The sequence below is a fragment of the Sitophilus oryzae genome, unplaced genomic scaffold (assembly GCF_002938485.1).
Source record: "Sitophilus oryzae breed Bouriz unplaced genomic scaffold, Soryzae_2.0 scaffold_172_pilon_pilon, whole genome shotgun sequence".
Classification (NCBI taxonomy): domain Eukaryota; kingdom Metazoa; phylum Arthropoda; class Insecta; order Coleoptera; family Curculionidae; genus Sitophilus; species Sitophilus oryzae.
In genome coordinates, this window is record NW_022146424.1 from 6026577 (window position 1) to 6044592 (window position 18016).

At 30.5% G+C, this 18016-nt stretch overlaps 2 protein-coding genes across 2 annotated transcripts in view; one reads left to right on the plus strand and one right to left on the minus strand.

Moving 5' to 3' along the window:
- The window catches only part of LOC115881722 (TBC1 domain family member 1), a 132792-nt gene that overhangs the window by 18293 nt on the left and 96483 nt on the right, over positions 1 to 18016 (plus strand). The window lies entirely within an intron of this gene.
- LOC115881723 (cilia- and flagella-associated protein 61-like) overlaps positions 1 to 18016 on the minus strand; it is a 55689-nt gene that overhangs the window by 6807 nt on the left and 30866 nt on the right. The window contains exons 15-19 of the mRNA XM_030899340.1: positions 7328 to 7503; positions 7013 to 7224; positions 3861 to 4039; positions 2342 to 2561; positions 549 to 786 (exon numbers count right to left, since the gene is read on the minus strand). Of these exons, the coding sequence (XP_030755200.1) occupies positions 549 to 786; positions 2342 to 2561; positions 3861 to 4039; positions 7013 to 7224; positions 7328 to 7503 (1025 nt within the window). The remainder of the gene's footprint in view (positions 1 to 548; positions 787 to 2341; positions 2562 to 3860; positions 4040 to 7012; positions 7225 to 7327; positions 7504 to 18016) is intronic.

Here is an 18016-nt window from a genome sequence, read left to right on the forward strand (position 1 = left end):
ACAAATCTGCTATATCCCCTTCCACGTCTCTTAGCGATGTGCACAGTTTCTCGCTTTATTTCATACGTTTGGCAACGTGTTTACTGTCCTCTCTTTGTTCAGTACATTATAAATGCATTGTACTCTTCTAACATACGGAAATCTCGACCCAAGACTAACCTTTGCCAGCCCTTAGTACGAACGAGAAATTCAAAACTCACTTAGTTGTTTGTTTTGAGTTGAAGGTTTGCGCAATAACAACCACTGGTACCGGTCTATATCGGTCTATACTATAGATATGGAAATGCCAAAACACAAAACGAACAAATTTTCGTATATTTATTTTTTTTTCAAAATAAAATACTGTCCTTATTTTTTAATTAATGATGTGGTTGTATTTATTATTATTGTTGACATTATTGTCTTGAGATTTAGTTAATCTCTCGACACTAATGAAACACTACCCTCCTCGGTATGTAATATACTTTTTTTTGGAAATTTATAATTAATAATAAATATACTTTAAAAATAATATACTTTATTTTTGGCAAACTAAAGCTAATGCTCACCGGTCTCTGATATCCAAATGGATATTCCATCCTTGTTTTTTGGGATCAGACTTCTTAACGAACCCTGGCAGAAGCATATTTCTAATTTGCTGACCGAGTTTCTGGCCGATCTCCACTCGATTGAAAAATTTATGGACCACGTTGGCCGCGAAGTACTTTCTGGAGTATTTGGTTAGAGTACCGGCACCGTAGATACGCTCGTCGTTTGTTTTAGAGTAATTGTCTACCACCAAACGACCTAAAAATGTTTCTACATGGTAGTTAGTATTCCAAATAACAATTATACAGGATGGTCCAAACTGTATTCCGGAAACTTCGGCAGAATGCAGCATATTCTGCAGATAAAAATAAATAAAAAAGTTTGTATAAATATATGTCTTAAAATGTTTAGTTTCGGAGATACAGGGTGTTGATGTTTCATTTTTGTTTCGATATTTTCAAATAATTTATGAAGTATTATAATTTATGAAGTACATGATACAGTACAATCTTCGACAGTAAGAATCATATTCAATCGTAGGTATACAAAATGTACCTGTCAATATGAAGAAATAACATCAAAAATTAAAAAATAATGCAAGTTGCTTAAAAATTAATCAAGGCATGTTACAGGGTGGCGCCTCTCAAACGCCGCGAAGGCTCCATGGAGAACGACAGTTTGTATTGAAATAAAATTTTGTGAGCATATATAGGTTAATTCAGAGCACTTTTTAAAAATATAGAGATTTCTACAATAGGGTGTCCCCAAAAAAAGTTACATATCAAAGTTGTGTTTTTTGTAATGGAACACCCTATATATTAATTGATATTCGGATTCTGGGAGAAAAATAAAGGTGAGTTTTATAAGAGAAAGACTAAAATGTAAGGTGTTTGACATATTTAACATTTTCTAGAAATAAAGAACAATTTTTAAATTACAATAAAAGCTACCTAAATTGGAATTTACCCGGTAGAACCCTGGTATAGCCTAATATTTTTTGACTTCGGCTTTTTCCAAAAAGTTATACAGGATGAGACAAAATTAATATTGAACATTGGTCACCTTAAAAAGCATGTTACTCTTTTATTTTAAATGGAAAACCTAGTATATTATTCCGATATTCAATGGAGAATTCATGTATCTTCTAAATACCTACTATTAAGGTTCCCTACCCCTCAAACAAATATTTTCCTAGATATTTTCATTTACATGATTTGATCTGAGTAGATCTTTATTATTTGATAAAATCTAGGTGGCTGTGGTAGATATGTCTGACGTTACATCAACATAGCTGTTTAATTAGTCCCAACTTTAACGACTAGTTATCATTTTGTATCAATTAAAACAAAAAAAAATTCTCAGAAATTTGCCGAAAATGCAAACTTATCCTACATCAGAGAGAATTGATATATTTTTATTAGTTTGTGAATGCAGTGGGCATTCACTAATTAATAGAATACTTGAATGCTCCTGATTTTATCTAGTGTGGGTTTTTTATGTGGATATGTTAAAGACAGTGTTTACAAAACTCGACCAACTATTGTCGATAACATGAGAGAAATTATTGTAGCTGCTTTTCGAGGTAGAACTCCACATAAATGCCTTTTAAAATGAAAAGATCACACACCCTGTACTGTAACTATATATTTTTATAAAATGCTTTCAGTTAAACTACATAACCGTACAAGCGACCTAAAAAGCCGAAGTCAAATTTCACCTGAAGCTATAAAAAACGTATTATGATCCGAACTTTTCCGCATTTCACAAATTTTTGAAAAAAATATAAAATCTTTTTATTCATTTGATTCGTTACCATCGAATACCAAGCCAGCTTGGTTAATAACCTGGTACACTTTAGGGCTGATGCTTTTCTCGTAAAAAAAGAATATAGCCTGACAGTCCAGCTCTAACATTTTGTGTTTCGATTCGAACTTGACGCTGGTCACTATGTTTTCTTTATCGTTGTATCGCCAATTGATGAAATAAAATGAAGAATAAACCTTTATTTCTTGAGTTTCTATAAATTCCATAACCTTCAAAAAATAGAGAGAAATTTCCATTACAAAGAGTGTTGGTGCAAATTTTACTGGACATACTTTAAAACACGAAGAAAAATAGTATATTGTTTTTTTGACATTTCAAGTGAGGCACAAAAAGCAATTTTTACTCCGAATAGAACATGCTCTTTTTTTCAAATGCCACAAATAATTTTTAAACAATTTCAAACTTTCCAATATACAGGGTGTCCCACTTAAGATGGATACAAGCCAATATCTTGGTTGTTTGTTGAGCGATCTTTTTCATTTTAGGCAGGAGGCTGTATGACTATAAGACGTACATTTTGCCCAGGGTAAGAAATGCGATACCTCATAGACGTACGTTTTAATGGGGTTGATATTTTTCGAGTCAAGAGTAAACTACCTTTAGGACAGTATTTATTTCAAATCTGATAAATTATATTGAATCCTCCTTACCTAAGATATTTAAGTTCTAATTTTTATAAATATTGATACAGGGTGTATCATTAAAATCAGACATTTTTATTTTTATTATTATTTTTTTAAGTACTTACGACGCCACTGGATAAACAACTGGTTTATTATCAATAACCAATTATATCCAATTATCAATTAATAATCGATTTAAGTTTTCAGATAGGTTCCATATAAGATACGATACAAAAAAACTAAATATTTTCAATTTATTTTGTTTACTTTAAAAAATTGTTTTTTAAGTTTACTAATACAAATACAGACAGACAGATCTTTTAGACGGAAACAATGTAAATAATATTTAAATTTTAAATATGTATGTAATATAATTTAAATTAATATAATGCAACTTTATACTAAGAAAATATTTAAAAAAAAAATATTGTATTTTGTGAATGAACAAAATACAACAAAGTCTAATAATATAGTTTGAAAACAATGAATATTGAATTAGAATTAAAATAAAAATTAGAAAGTTAAGCGCAACCCCTTGTGTCAAAATTAGATGATTAAATTTTCGCAATTTTTAGACCATTTGATGACCGGTGGCGCCTCTAGTGTTTGTTCGGGCGGTTGGTCTTTTACTCCCGCTTATGGCCATTAAAGAAAAAGTTCTAGTGATTAATAACAATCTATCAAAGAATGAAAACGAAATAATATTACCATAGAAACGCGTTTTGATTTTTAGAACTCAACCATTTTTTCTTTTTCTCAAAACGGTGTGGAAATTTGGGAAAGTATAACTTTATTTTAGAAGAAGCAAAAATTTTAATGGAGAATAAATAAACTAAGCACTTCAACCGCGTATAACATTTAACATTTATAATTTTTAAATTATACCGCATGGTAAATGTCTGGATCATTGAAAACCGATATATTGTGTCTTCTTTTCTTGTCAATGTTCATGAGGTATGGAAAGGGCTCGACTAGTATGATCTTTGAACCGGGTATCCCAAATTCCAGTAGTGCGGCTAGGCAGGTGTACGCTTGCAAAAAATGTCCATAAACTATAATTTTATCTGAAAAAAATAATTAGTTACTTATTTACAAAGTCGCTCTTTTAATCACGAAAGTATAAATGTATGATCTGGGACAGTGGCAGCGCGAGGTTTAATATTTAGGGGGCTCAAAACATCAGAAAAAAAATGTCCCCTTTTCTTGCATTGTAACTCATCATACAATCTCAGGGTTTTGACAAAAACCACCCATACAGCACGTCCAAATGAAATTACGTTTCTACAAGGGAGAAACAAAATATGTTAAAGTGAACCTAAGTGTTCATCTAGTTCTAACATATACATATGAGATACACGCAGGTTTATATTGATAGAATTGTGTGATACAGTGTTAACTGGTTGTATACCGTATGCACTCAAGTTTCTAAAGAGTTTTTTGTAACGTAACAAATAATTATTAAAATGATGAAATCTGACAACGGTATATGAGACATACAATGTATAAGTCTGAAGTATGTGTGATACTTCGTATCATATGTCCTCTCTCCTTTCTCCTTTCTAGGAGTGGTATGTGTTAGCGGCCATTATTGTTTTATTATTCGGAAGCTCTATATAAATGTTCTGTTTGTATGTAGTTTAAAAGAGATTTTAAGGTAAGCACAAGTTTTTAATTACCTTGTTACACCTTCCTAAGAGTATTATTAATATTATAGCAGCGACTCTTCCCTTACTCGATACCTAATATACCAAATTTTGACTCCAATGAATGAAAACTCCAAATATTCTCGTATAATGATAAAGAGGTGAGCTCTGCAATATAATTTTTTTTAATTTGGAAATAAAATCTAAATGGACCAGAGAAAGAAAGATTTAAACACTTCAAAGAACTTCTTAAACTGATATTCGGTAAGTTATTGATGGATCACTATACAGATATGTTTAATATCAGTTTCATATAAAATTTAAGGGTGAGATTGTTAATCTGGAAATAAAATACAACAAAGTCCAACAGAGTGCTCGATGAATGAGTATGCTAACAAACCAACTGCTTGGAGGGAAAAGAGGAGAAAAAAATGACTAAACGAGGTCCACCAAATCGTGGCGATATACCAGTGTTTACCATTTTAGTATGTTGTTATACTAGGTACTTATATTTTTAATACATTTTGATACAAATTCTGTTCTTTTACAGTGTTTCCTTACTTCTGGTTTCTGCAGTGTAAATAATTATTATTATTGTGTTATTTGCGCTATTGCGTTCCATGATATAAAGAAATATAAGAATTTTATTTTTTAACCACTTAGTCCATTTTATGGAAGAAATATTATGTACATTTAATACAAAACAAAAATGGAACAATTTTAAGGCGACTTCTCTTGAACTTACGATCGAGATACTTTTGGAAAATACAAAGTTTTGCCTTCCTAACTTTCGTTCTAAAAATATATAATTGGTATCATTGAATAAATATTTCTTAAAAAGAACGAAAAGTTAGGCATCAAAACTTGTATTCTTTCCTAAATTAGTTCATAAGAAGTAGTTTTATCTAGCACAGGATGTATATACGAAGCAAAATACATACGTATACACGCGGTAGTCACAACTGCAATGTGTAAACAGAGTTTAAACGTAATACACAAGCACTGTGTATCCTACGGCATACTGTGTATCCCTTACTTTGTGTATACGTAAATGCTATACTGTGGCTACATGGTGAGGCGGACGTTTAACCTTTGTGCATATGTGTTGAACTACAATGTGTAAACGCTTAGAGTGTAAACGTAGCATATTTATATCGGGGGAATTGTGTCACCCTGTGTCTACATCTAATAATGTAAACACATAGTAAATGTGATTTGATGTGCTGTATGGGCAGTGTCTGAGGCGGTTTTACAGAGGTTAGTTTTCCATGTCCCATGTCAGTCGTACTAAAATTTATGGCACTAATGGTTGTCGACTCTGCGCCTGCGCACTCAATAATGATTTCTTCTGGTGTTTTCCCATTTTCGCCACAGAATCTGCATTCGCCGTTGTTCCTTAGCCTCAATCTACTGAGGTGTTCAGACAGTGCCCTGTTATAAAAAACACCGTGACAATTCTATTCAAAGTCCTAAGTCCTGGGAAATTTCTACGAGTGTTTTAGACCGATGGAGGATTCCTATTCTAGTTTACAGATGGAGTCTTGAATTCCACTTAAGAAGCAGAACGGTTCTGGTCCAGTTAGTGGAGTCAGAGTAAGTAAACCGACCATTTACTCTGGTGGAGTGTTGTAACATACCTAACTGTTCTAAACTAAGTTGAACAATAAGAAGTCATGAAAAATCAATTAAAATTTTAAAGTTTGTTTTGTTTTCTAGTCTAAACTCCCTTTAACCCGAGTAGGAACAACGAGGCTTAAAAGTTTTGTTTAGAAAGTAACAGAGAGCTTTAAGCTTCATTCAGAACCTCGCAATTAGTGGTTTCAATTAGCGTAGAAGTTTGTTTACATATTTTTAATGTAAGCATTCAGAACGTCATAATTAGTGGTAGTAATTATCAGTTAGTCGAAAATGTTAACAAACTTTTGACTTCTCCACTAATTATACTTCAAAATTTGCGAGGAATGTCATTTGGCCTTTGATTATCATCTGTCAAGAAAAATTTTGGTTAAAAATCAAAAGTTTATTGTTTTATAAGCTAAATATTATGCGCTCTCTATGGATACAACAGACTACCGCAAGTTGTTGCTAGGATATTTTATTAATTTTAATTATGATTTTTAGACATTTTGAATGATCGTAAACTAAAAAGTATAAAGTGTAATTGAAACCTCTAATTTATCCCACTAATTGCAAGGTTCTGAATAAAGCTTTAAGCCTTAACACCGGATAAGAAATTTGCCGAAGTTCTTGTGCATTAATTAATTTCAAGTCTATGACAAGTCTATGTGAAAATTGTCCTTATCGAGGAATCGTCAATGGTTGTGTCTACAAAAAATGATGATCTAGTGTTTGTATTTTATTTCTTATTTTATATTAATATACTGGTTTTATTACCATCACATTTATCGGTTCTATTAATTTCTTTCAGCTTGATTATCGCCTTGTTCCCATCGGTGGGTGAGTTTATAACGAACACATTTTCGGGATTTTCGGCAAAAGGCATCCGGTAGTCTTGCAAAGGCTTCTGGAATTTTTCACCGCACATTAGGAACAGCAGGTCGTAGTTCAGCAAAGAATGGTCATTGATAACAATATACTGTTCCTTTCTGTGACAGAAAATATAAAATGTTTAAAAATATTATTTTCAAAAAAATCCTTAAAAAGGCCTCATGTAATTTATGCCCCCTAATAAAAAGAGGGATACGCTACCTGTCAATTTTTGACAGATTGCCCATCACGACTTGGACGTACGATTTGAGATTGACCATGTCCATATATTTTTCGGTTATGAAATTCTTCTGGACGGAGAACATCTCTTTTACTTTCTTTGGCAGCCTCAGATTCAAACCGTTCTGGCACACCAGACTGACGTTATTGAAGGTGTACTATAATTGTACAATTATTATTATAAAGTTTGACGTGATATTTTTTAGTTATTTTTTATACAAGACGATACAATTGTATTTTATCGTCGACCGAACAGATTAATACTAATAATTATACGATTAATTAATTACGGGAGACGATAATGCAATTTTATCGTCGTGTATAAAACAATATTTTTTTTCCATAGCCGAGTTACGTTGTAAAAAATATTCAGAAATTATTATTTCAAGGAATTTATTACGAGTAGAAAAAATATTGTGCTGGGTTGGCGTTGGTTTCTATGTAATTTGACAAATAAATAAAGCTGTCTCTTTAGTTGTCAGTTTTGAGTCAATATTTTTTAATTCTCTTTCGTGTCGATTGCTGATTGAATTAGAGCCAGAAATGGCTCAAAACGAAATAAGTAAATTACCAACAGATATTCAGGCTGAGGCGACAAACACCATATCCAAACTAAATCCGAAATAACTTATGAAAAGGAATACAAAAATTTTCAAAAATGAAAGCAATTAAAAAACGTGCGAGAAGAAATAAAGTTTTTAACGTATCCTCGTTGTTAAAGTATCATTTAATCTGCCCTTACGGTTAAAGTACTATTTTATCTACTATTTTTGATAGATATAAGGCAATTTTAACAGTTGCTCTGGAAAAAATGAATTTTGTTTGGTGGTACCGTAATATTTCTAGGCGAATAAAGCTTGATTTTCATGCATCCATTATACGATGGTCCGACGGTGCTCTGATTGGTCATAGCATTTTAGAGCCACTTTTCATCAGTAAATATTTTACTTCAGCCCGTCAACGGTCCCGTTCATACGATAATGGACGTTTTGACACTTTTTTGACAAATTTAATATAATAACGAAAATATAAAATAACACCAACGTATATCCGATAAACGGAGGCATGAAAATGAAATAAATTTAAAAACTGGGTTATTTTCTAACCACTCAAAATCTTTAAATTCTACCAATAAAATTTATATCGTATCAACTAGTAGTGGGAACTATCGAATGAATACTATCGAAACATTCGATAGTTGCAATTCATTCGAATAATTCGATAGCTAGTAAAAAAACATTCGTTGAAAACTATTCGAATAAAAATTATCGAATAGATGCGTCATCTGCCTTGAAATATTGTATTCTAGTAATTCGGCAGCAAAAACCATTCATTTATAAAATTCATTCATTTAGAAAATTCATTTATTCGTCAGGATCGATTATAATAAAATATTAACTGGATTTTAGTTGTCGCCCGGCGACGTAGGTTTCTTTCCGAAAAACCCGGTCGGTGGCAATGCTATGAAAGAAGCCGGCATCTTTGATTTTTTGTGGAGTCAGATAAAGATAAGGACACATTATTTTTTTTATTGAGGTGCTAGTATTTACACAGAAAATACATTATGAAGGGCGCTGTTGCCATATATTGGTATTAGTCTCGGTATTAATTGATATTAGCAAAGAATATTATTGTTTGGCTTTAGTTAGTTAGGGATAGTATGTCTATATATTTTATATTTTTTTATTAATATTCTGTTGTTACACTGCAATAATACTTGTTATTTTGGATGTAGGAAAATTATTTTTAATGTGTTTAAGCAAAGACTGGTTTAATAAATAATAATAACAGTAATAATTTGTTATACCTATTAACAACAAAATTTGAAATCATTTAATATAAACATTTTTTTTAAGTAGTAGCAAAATATAAACAACAAATTTGATGTCAAAATTATTTATATTAGATCCTATTTAAAAATAATATAGTCTCTCAATTTTTTGTGGCAACGTTGGTTTATTAAATAATAATAATTACAGAACTAATTTGTTATATTAACAACAAATTTTAAAATCATGAAATATAAACATTTATTAATTTTCTAAGCGTGCAGTGTAATGCAAGGAAAATATAAATAAAAATTAGAAATCAAAATTATTTATATTCGGTACTTTATATTACTATTTAATAATAATAATATTTACTTTTACTGGTATTTACTTACTAAAAAATAAATGAAATATTTCTTCGCAAAAAACTACATGTAAGAGAATTAGCATAAACAAAATACAAACATCGTTAACTTTTTTTTAAATTGGCACGTGTAAAACTTTTAATTTAATTTTCTCACCCCATAGTCTGAGTTCGATAACCATTTACTTAACCACATTAATTAATATAATTATTAAGTTCAACTAATTCATATTATTAAAACATCTAAAATACAAATATGTATTTTTAAAATTAATTGTAAGTTCATCTCATCTCTCTTAAAAATTGCTACTTCTCAAAATTTCCCATTAAAAAATAGACCATATACCATATAAAATTAAATAATTGAAAGATCGGGCTACGGAAAATCACACAAACTTTCGGAAAAATTTTGACCACCTGCACACGCACACAATCGTCAATTAAAAAAACTACTATTTTAGTATTTTAAATATTTTAATAAACGCAAAAATAGCACAGTATTTATAAGGCGAAGTTATAAAAATTTGGAAGAACTAATAATGCACTGACGCACACAAAAATCAAACGAATACTAAATTTCATTTGTCAAAAACATTCGATAGTCGTGGCTCAACGATAACCATTTAGTCGCACGGCGAGGTTGTCACATATGCTTTAGTATACAAATGAATGAATGATTTTATTCGAATAAAACCATTCGATAGTTGAAATCATTCATTCAGTAACCATTCGATAGTCTAATTCAATCGATAGTTCCCATCGCTAGTATCAACGTATGGTCGGACAACGGATGCATGAAAATCAAGCTTAAAACGCAACTTTATCAACTTTCTAGTAGAATGTTCGGATAAAAAAAATTATCACCGGGAGGCACGTACTAAACCATACCATACTAAAATATGTTAATAAAAAGTTGGCAGGCAGTTCTTTTAGTTTCAAAGTAAAGGAATTTTTCCATTTTTTTTATCTCAAAAACTGCGACTTTGACTGATTTTGATGTTATTACAAATTTTGTTGCAAATATTATTCCTAATCTTAAATTGAAAAGCGCGTTTCGCTAGCTAGTGTAATTTTGGAGTTACGATTTTTTAAAATTTTTAACCCCCTCCCATACCCCCTTACCAACCCCCCACCCCCATCAAAAACTAATGGCCAGATTCTCGGGTGCCACAGTATTTTTGTGCCAAATTTGGTTAAAATCGGTTTAGCGGTTTTTGAGTTATTCTGTTACAGACAGACGCACAGTGGGTAAAATGAATAATCTAGCAATTAAAAATTAATATCAACAAAAATTCTTGATTTACCATTAGTTTCTAACAATTTATATACGCTATTGCCTAAGGAAGCATGTCTTTCAATAAATACCGTATGATCGAAAAAAAAACGGCGTCCAGTTGGCTTGGAAATGACGATCGATGACATTTCCAATATAATTTTACATATAAAATGACAGCGATCTTCATTTTATTTCAGACTCGTATAAAATTAATATGTGTATATTTTTGTGCTGAATTTGTTAGATATGATAAATAAAAATGTCTAATTCATTTAACATTTTTACAACTGCAATTTAAAGTATATACTGGGTGCGTCTCAAAAGTGGCTTACCCCTATATCTTTTTTATTTTTTCAGAAAAAGAAACGAGATTTGGTATGTTAGTAGGTATATGACATAAATTAGGATTGACTGACGTATTCAATTATTTTTGGTAACCTCCTGTTTCACCGGAAATGACTACAATTTTTGATTTGTAAATGGCACCCTCGGTATATTTCTACTTTATTCTATAGAAAAACACATTCGGAATAGAATGACATATTTGCATCACATTGACTAGGAAGAATATCTATTTCCTCATCAAGCCACAGATGAGAGCGCGCAACGAACACTTTTAAAGTGCGATGGCAGTTATGCCACTTTTTATTTAATTTACCTGTAAAATTCTTAATTTTTTTGGATAATTTCAGTATATGTGTGTTCATCAAGATCTTTTATATTTAATTTTTTAACAACATACTGAATGACAGCCAAGTTTTTCGTTTTGGCGTCTTTTTCGTGCCACCAGGCCTAAAAAATGCTTTCTTTTGTAAAGACATGACACCTCAAAAGTCCCGGTATATTAGCTACTAGCAGTTCTTGGCAGTTAAATTTCAATGGAAAACAATGCAGAGGGACTGTTTAATAAGAAACAAATTAAGTCAACCCGAATCCGGTCGAATCTCAGTTTTTAGCTACTACAGTGTTCAAAAGAAAAGTAAAAGTCGCGCACCAGAATGTCAATATAATACGAGTTATATTTGACTGGAAAAAATGTCAAAACTACAAATAAGTTTATGCTAAAATACATCTTATATCTTGTACTAAGATGTCCACATACTTGAAATATATATCATCAACCCTTAATATTACTATGACACTTTTAATAATAACAATTAAAAATACCTGATACACCACAAATTCCATTACAGATTGATGGTATGATTCTGTGACTTGTATTGACAAATTTGGGCGCTGACTATGAAACAATTCATACCAATTTTATTGTTACACTGTAAAAAATCAGCCTGAGTGAACACATATTTCTCAGGGAGTGAATTTTTTGAGTGAAATAATTGAGTACATTTTTATCTAAAATAGAGTAAATTCATCATTTTACTCAAATATGATCTCTATTTAATCAATAGCTATTGAATAAGCTCATGTTCGAGTTATAACCCCTATCTTTGAGTAATGGAATAGAAAAATTCACTTAAAAAACTCATGTTATAGTTTTACACAATAAAAATTTGAGTGAAATCACCCAGTTTAGAGTATTTTCGCTCATTACTAATCATACGTCATACGCGCTTCTTCGATACCGAATAAGCTATTTCCCTGTTCCTCAGTTTTTAATTATCTGTTCGAGTCGTAGGTTGTCTTGTTCCTTCGAAGGTGCCCAGGTTACAAGTCCATAGTGTATGTGTGTGTGATGTAAAGTGTGACAGTGGCCGCGTGGCGTGGTGAAGCGAATACGAACTCATAACTCCTAAATATGTTTTATGTTAAGAACATTTTTTTTCACATCGCAGAAATCCGCCTAACATATATTCAAATTCGACTGCGTCTACTGATTGCCGCAATGCTCGGATGTTTCCTGGACTAATTAGCGTAGCGAAAATCTAGGTACTTTCCCTCAATCTGGAACTGGGAACTGGAACATTTGGCAGAATAACATTTTTTTTTAATTTTCAGGAGGAAAAGTATCTGGATTTTCCGGAGGATTTTCGTTATTAAAAGTTAGTTTAGAAATTAGAAATATTCGAGAATGTTGGTAGCCGAGCTGACGAATGCTCTTAATAAAGCGGATTTTTGCGATGTGATGCAACTTTTCTAGACATCTAGCTTAAAAAGTTCCTGTATTTTTTCCAAAAAGAGTTGAAAACTTTTTAAAATGTTTTTGATATTATAATAATAGTGTTATATTTGGTTTTATTTGTTTTTTTGTCAAATAAAAATGACAAATAAAAATATTTTTGAAGGTTCTACAGTTTTTTATTTGGTTTGTTAAAAAAAACGAAATATTCTAAATGATTTTTTTAAAAGCTATGTAAGCTAACTTGTTATTTTATTACAAGTGACCAGATGCCTCCCAAAAGTGAATTTTAGGAAATGGACATGTTCGAGACCATGTCCTAAACTGAAACTTACCTTTGAAAGGCACCTGCCCACCTGTTATAAAATAACAAGTTAGCTTACATATAGCTTTTAAAAAAATAATTTAGAATATATTTCTCAATACTGAGTGAAATTAATACTCAGATATGAGTACTAATCGAGTTAAGTGTAACACAAATTTGAGTAAAAGTCACTCAATAAAAGGTGTCTTGAACTCAACACTTAGTGAGTTCACTCATTTTAAAGTGAATAAATTATCAAAATCGATCAAAATCCTACTCAAGGTAAACAATAATGAGTAAAAGGAGTCTTTCGTCTAATCTCGATTGAGTGAAAACACTCAGTGCTTTTCACTCTGAGAATTGAAGATTCACTCGGTTCTGTAGAGTGGAAATTTCACTCAATCGGGTGTGGACAGAAATTGAGAAAGTATTGAGTGAAATCTGAGTGAAATTTCACTCATTTTTTTTTACAGTGTATAACCTTCCCAACAAAGATACAGTTAAATTAAAGTAATCTATAAGGGTTGATTTTTCTAATTATTATTTCGTAGATATGAAAAATACTCCACTGTGAGACGGACAGAATCCGCATTTACTTTGAAAAACTACATTTTTTTAATTCATTCTTGATTAAATATACAAAATATTTTTTAGCACAAAATAAATGTTTACGCGGTTAATTTTCCAAAGTTAAAAATAACTTGTATATTAGCTACATCTACCTACCATTAAAAATAATTTATTATGTAAATTATCCATCTATTTGCCAGTCTAGTTTTTTCATATGAATTATAAGGCAAATAAACAAATTTTCTGTGGTAATTAAAAGCTTTACCTTTATTTATTTGAATTACGTACCAACTAACAGAAATTTCGTGTTGCTATAAGTGTTTTTTATTTGTGTAATTAAAATCCTGTTGTTTACAAAATAACAGATCTTGTAAACTTCGGCGATAATTAAATTCGCTTCATTTTGGTTGAAGACACATCAGCGACATTATTTGACTATCGTCTGTCTTTATTTTGTGTATATGTCATTTTTAGGGCATACATTTTAATGTTAATCCGGGAAATATATTAATATAAGGAAAAGGATATTATTATTTGGATATCATGTAAAGAAAAAAAACATTTTAAAGGTAAATTACGTAATAATCAGCGTTGGCATGATTTAAATCAAGTGATTTTTTAAATTTTAATCATTGATTTAAATCAAAAAAAAAATTATTAAAACTTTATTATAAATCAAAAAATAACTGTAAAAGTTATAAAAATGTGTCCTAGAAAACTATAAAAAATATTTCTATAAAAGATATAACAGATAATAAATTGATAAGTAATCGTAAATGTTGTAAAACTATATAAAAAAAGTGTCTATTCATCAATTTAAATGTTGGACCGATTTTTTAAGTAATTTCGTGTGAATCCATTAGACCGCTAAACGTAGGGATTTATTTTAAAATTTATGTATAAGTGACAAAAATTCGCTGTTTGAATACATATCATTCGCAGTCTAGTGCAGAACTATAGTCTGTCCAACGAGAAGATCCTTGACATTGATAGATGTGTCTGTCATTTTAATTTCAAAGTAGTTTATTTTATTTTACACAGAAATAAGTTGGTACAACTGGAACGCATAGCAGGAAATATTTAAAATTTGACTGACAAGTGATTACTTCAAAATATTGTGAAAAAAAACCGCATAAAACTGAAAAAATGTAATCGAGTTATTTTATTTAATCAAAACGGTATGTGTTAATACAAAACAAACACGAACAAGACACCATATACCAAAAAAATAGAAAAAAGAACTATTTCTTACTTTCAAGCTTTATGAAACTTCCCGCATTTATGATTATATTTATCAATATATACTCTGTTTTTTTTCTCAGGTAAGATTTCGACAGACGATGACAGAAGAAAAGCAGATGACGTCCCATACCAATCTATTTATTTTACTAAAAAAAGTTTCTAATTATTTTTAAGTTATCTATGGATGGGTTTAAATATAAATCCGTCATGCGTCGTGTCTTGTTGTTTTTAACCAGTTTTATTGGTTTATTTAAAAATGACAGATCGTATTTCAATTTTATTGGTTTGACGGAACGATGAACGACAAACGGACGCCGATGCGTATGAACTCGCCTTTAGATTTTTGTCATTTTTGACGCTTGTCAAAGTCTTGCCAAATTATTGGTTATAATTTTGTGTCAACTTTTGTTAAATACCCTGCATTTTGAAAGATGATGCATTTTGATTCGTATTATTACGTGTGTTTTGTGTCTTTTGAAGTCAAGTGGAGGAAAAATCGAGTGAAAATTAACTGTAGGCCCAGAGCACAGTTTATGGTTAATACACGCTGCCCAGGCAGAAAGTCTTATACACCAATGAAGTTGCCATCGATAAAGTTTGTATACCATTTCGTCGTAGATAAGTGCATTTCGTATATAAGGATCAAACTAAACACATACTAAAAACTGGAGTAGCTGTAAAATATCGACATCACACGATAGGTAAATAATGGATTTTAGTACTGGTGCAGAAAAATAATGTCAAAAGGTACTGGTTTAAAAAAATTAAGATTAAAGGTAATTAATCCACCTTTAAGGTATAAAATTTGGTAGGTGTTATTATTAATAAAATAGTTGTTGTATTTACCTATGTTGTTTTATTTATACCTGTGGAATATTACAAATTTGTATTTGTACATAAGTTATATTGATAAATATAATCATAAATGCGGGTAGTTTCATAAAGCTTGAAAGTAAATAATAGTTATTTTTTATATTTTTTTGGTATGTAGTGCCTTGTTCTTGTTTGTTTTGTATTAACACATACCGTTTTTATTAAATAAAATAACTCGATTACATTTTTTCAGTTTTATACAATTTTGAAGTAATCACTTGTCATCTTGTCAATCAAATTTTAAATATATCGCCACAGATATCGCTATGCGTTCCAGTTGTACCAACTTATTTCTTTGTAAAATAAAATAAACTACTTTGAAATTAAAATGACAGACACATCTATCACTGTCAAGGATCTTCTCGTTGGACAGACTATAACTTAGTATAATATATTATACAAATACAAATTTGTTATATTCCACAGGAATAAATAAAACAACATAAATAAAACAAACTATTTTATTAATAATAACACCTACCAAATTTTATACCTTAAAGGTTGATTAATTAACTTTAATCTTAATATTTTTAAACCAGTACCTTTTGACATTATTTTTCTGCAGTACTAAAATCCATTATTTACCTATCGTGTGATGTCGATATTTTACAGCTACTCCAGTTTTTAGTATGTGTTTAGTATGGTCCTACTATATTCGAGATGCACTTATCTACGACAAGATGGTATACGAACTTTATTGAGGGTAACTTTATTGGTGTATAAGACTTTCTGCTTGGGCAGCGAGTATTAACCATACACTGTGCTCTGGGTCTATAGTTAATTTTCACTCAATTTTTCCTCCACTTGACTTCAAAAGACACAAAACACAGGTAATAACACGAATCAAAATGCATCATCTTCCAAAACGCAGGGTATTTGACAAAGTTGACACAAGTTGACACAAAATTATAACCTATAATTTGGCAAGACTTTGACAAGCCTCAAAAATCTAAAGGCGAGTTTATACGCATCGGCGTCCGTTTGTCGTTCATCGTTCCGTCAAACCAATAAAATTGAAATATGATCTGTCATTTTTGAAATAAACCAATAAAACTGGTTAAAAACAACAAGAGACGACGTATGACGGATTTATATTTAAACCCATCCATAGTTAACTTAAAAATTATTAGAAACTTTTTTTAGTAAAATAAATAGATTGGTATGGGACGTCATCTGTTTTTCTTCTGTCATCGTCTGTCGAAATCTTACCTGAGAAAAAAAACAGAGTATAGGTTCTTCTGATATAGAGACTATATCTTCATTCCCGAGAATCTATAATAATAATTGTTGTTACAGGAAATATGTTGTTTTATATTTTTTTTGAAATGGTTGGATTTTTCCAAATTCTTACCGACATTTTGATCTGCAGTAAGTATTTTACACTTTGACTAATACTAATTTCAGTGTCGACTTAAAAGTATTTCCGAACAATAATATATTGTTTTATTAGGAGTAAAAATTATACTTTTTTTGCTGTACCTTTGAAGGACCATCGTAAAGCAATTCCGACGTTACAAGGAAGGACAAAAAGTACATTTTTACTCCTAATAGAACATACATACTATTTTTTTAAAACATTACAAATCATTTTTAATCAATTTCAAACATTGCAAATAATATAAACAGCAATCGAGCAACAATTTGTACACTCGTTGAATTTGACACTTAATATCAGTTTAATAATATATTTTTGTACTTTTGTGCTTAGGCATAACAGTGTACTTTTATACCTTGGCGTTAAAATGACAAAAATTAATACTTTTGAGACGTTTGAAAATCTGAAGCGAGCGATTTTTTTGCCAAATATATTGGTGACCGATGTGGAAAAATGACAAACGCATCTTAGAATTATTAATGTTATCGATAATGGGCAGAATTATAAAAATTTAGCCATTTAGGATAGGACTTTAATTGGAAATAAGTCCTAGTCATTTGGAAATCCGATTTAAATATTGTTTTGAATTAAAATCAAAAAAATCTGATTTAAATAAAAAAAATGTGATTTAAATGAAATAAATCTGATTTTTTTGATTTTTTTAAAAAAATCATGATTTTTTCCAACCCTGGTAATAATGTATACAGGGTGTCCCAGGCTGAGCGTTCATTAGTTTAAGTTTAAGTTTCTAGAGAACCACAATATCTAGATTTTTTGCCCATTATTTTTTCACAACGAGAACTATCGATTGAAAATATTTT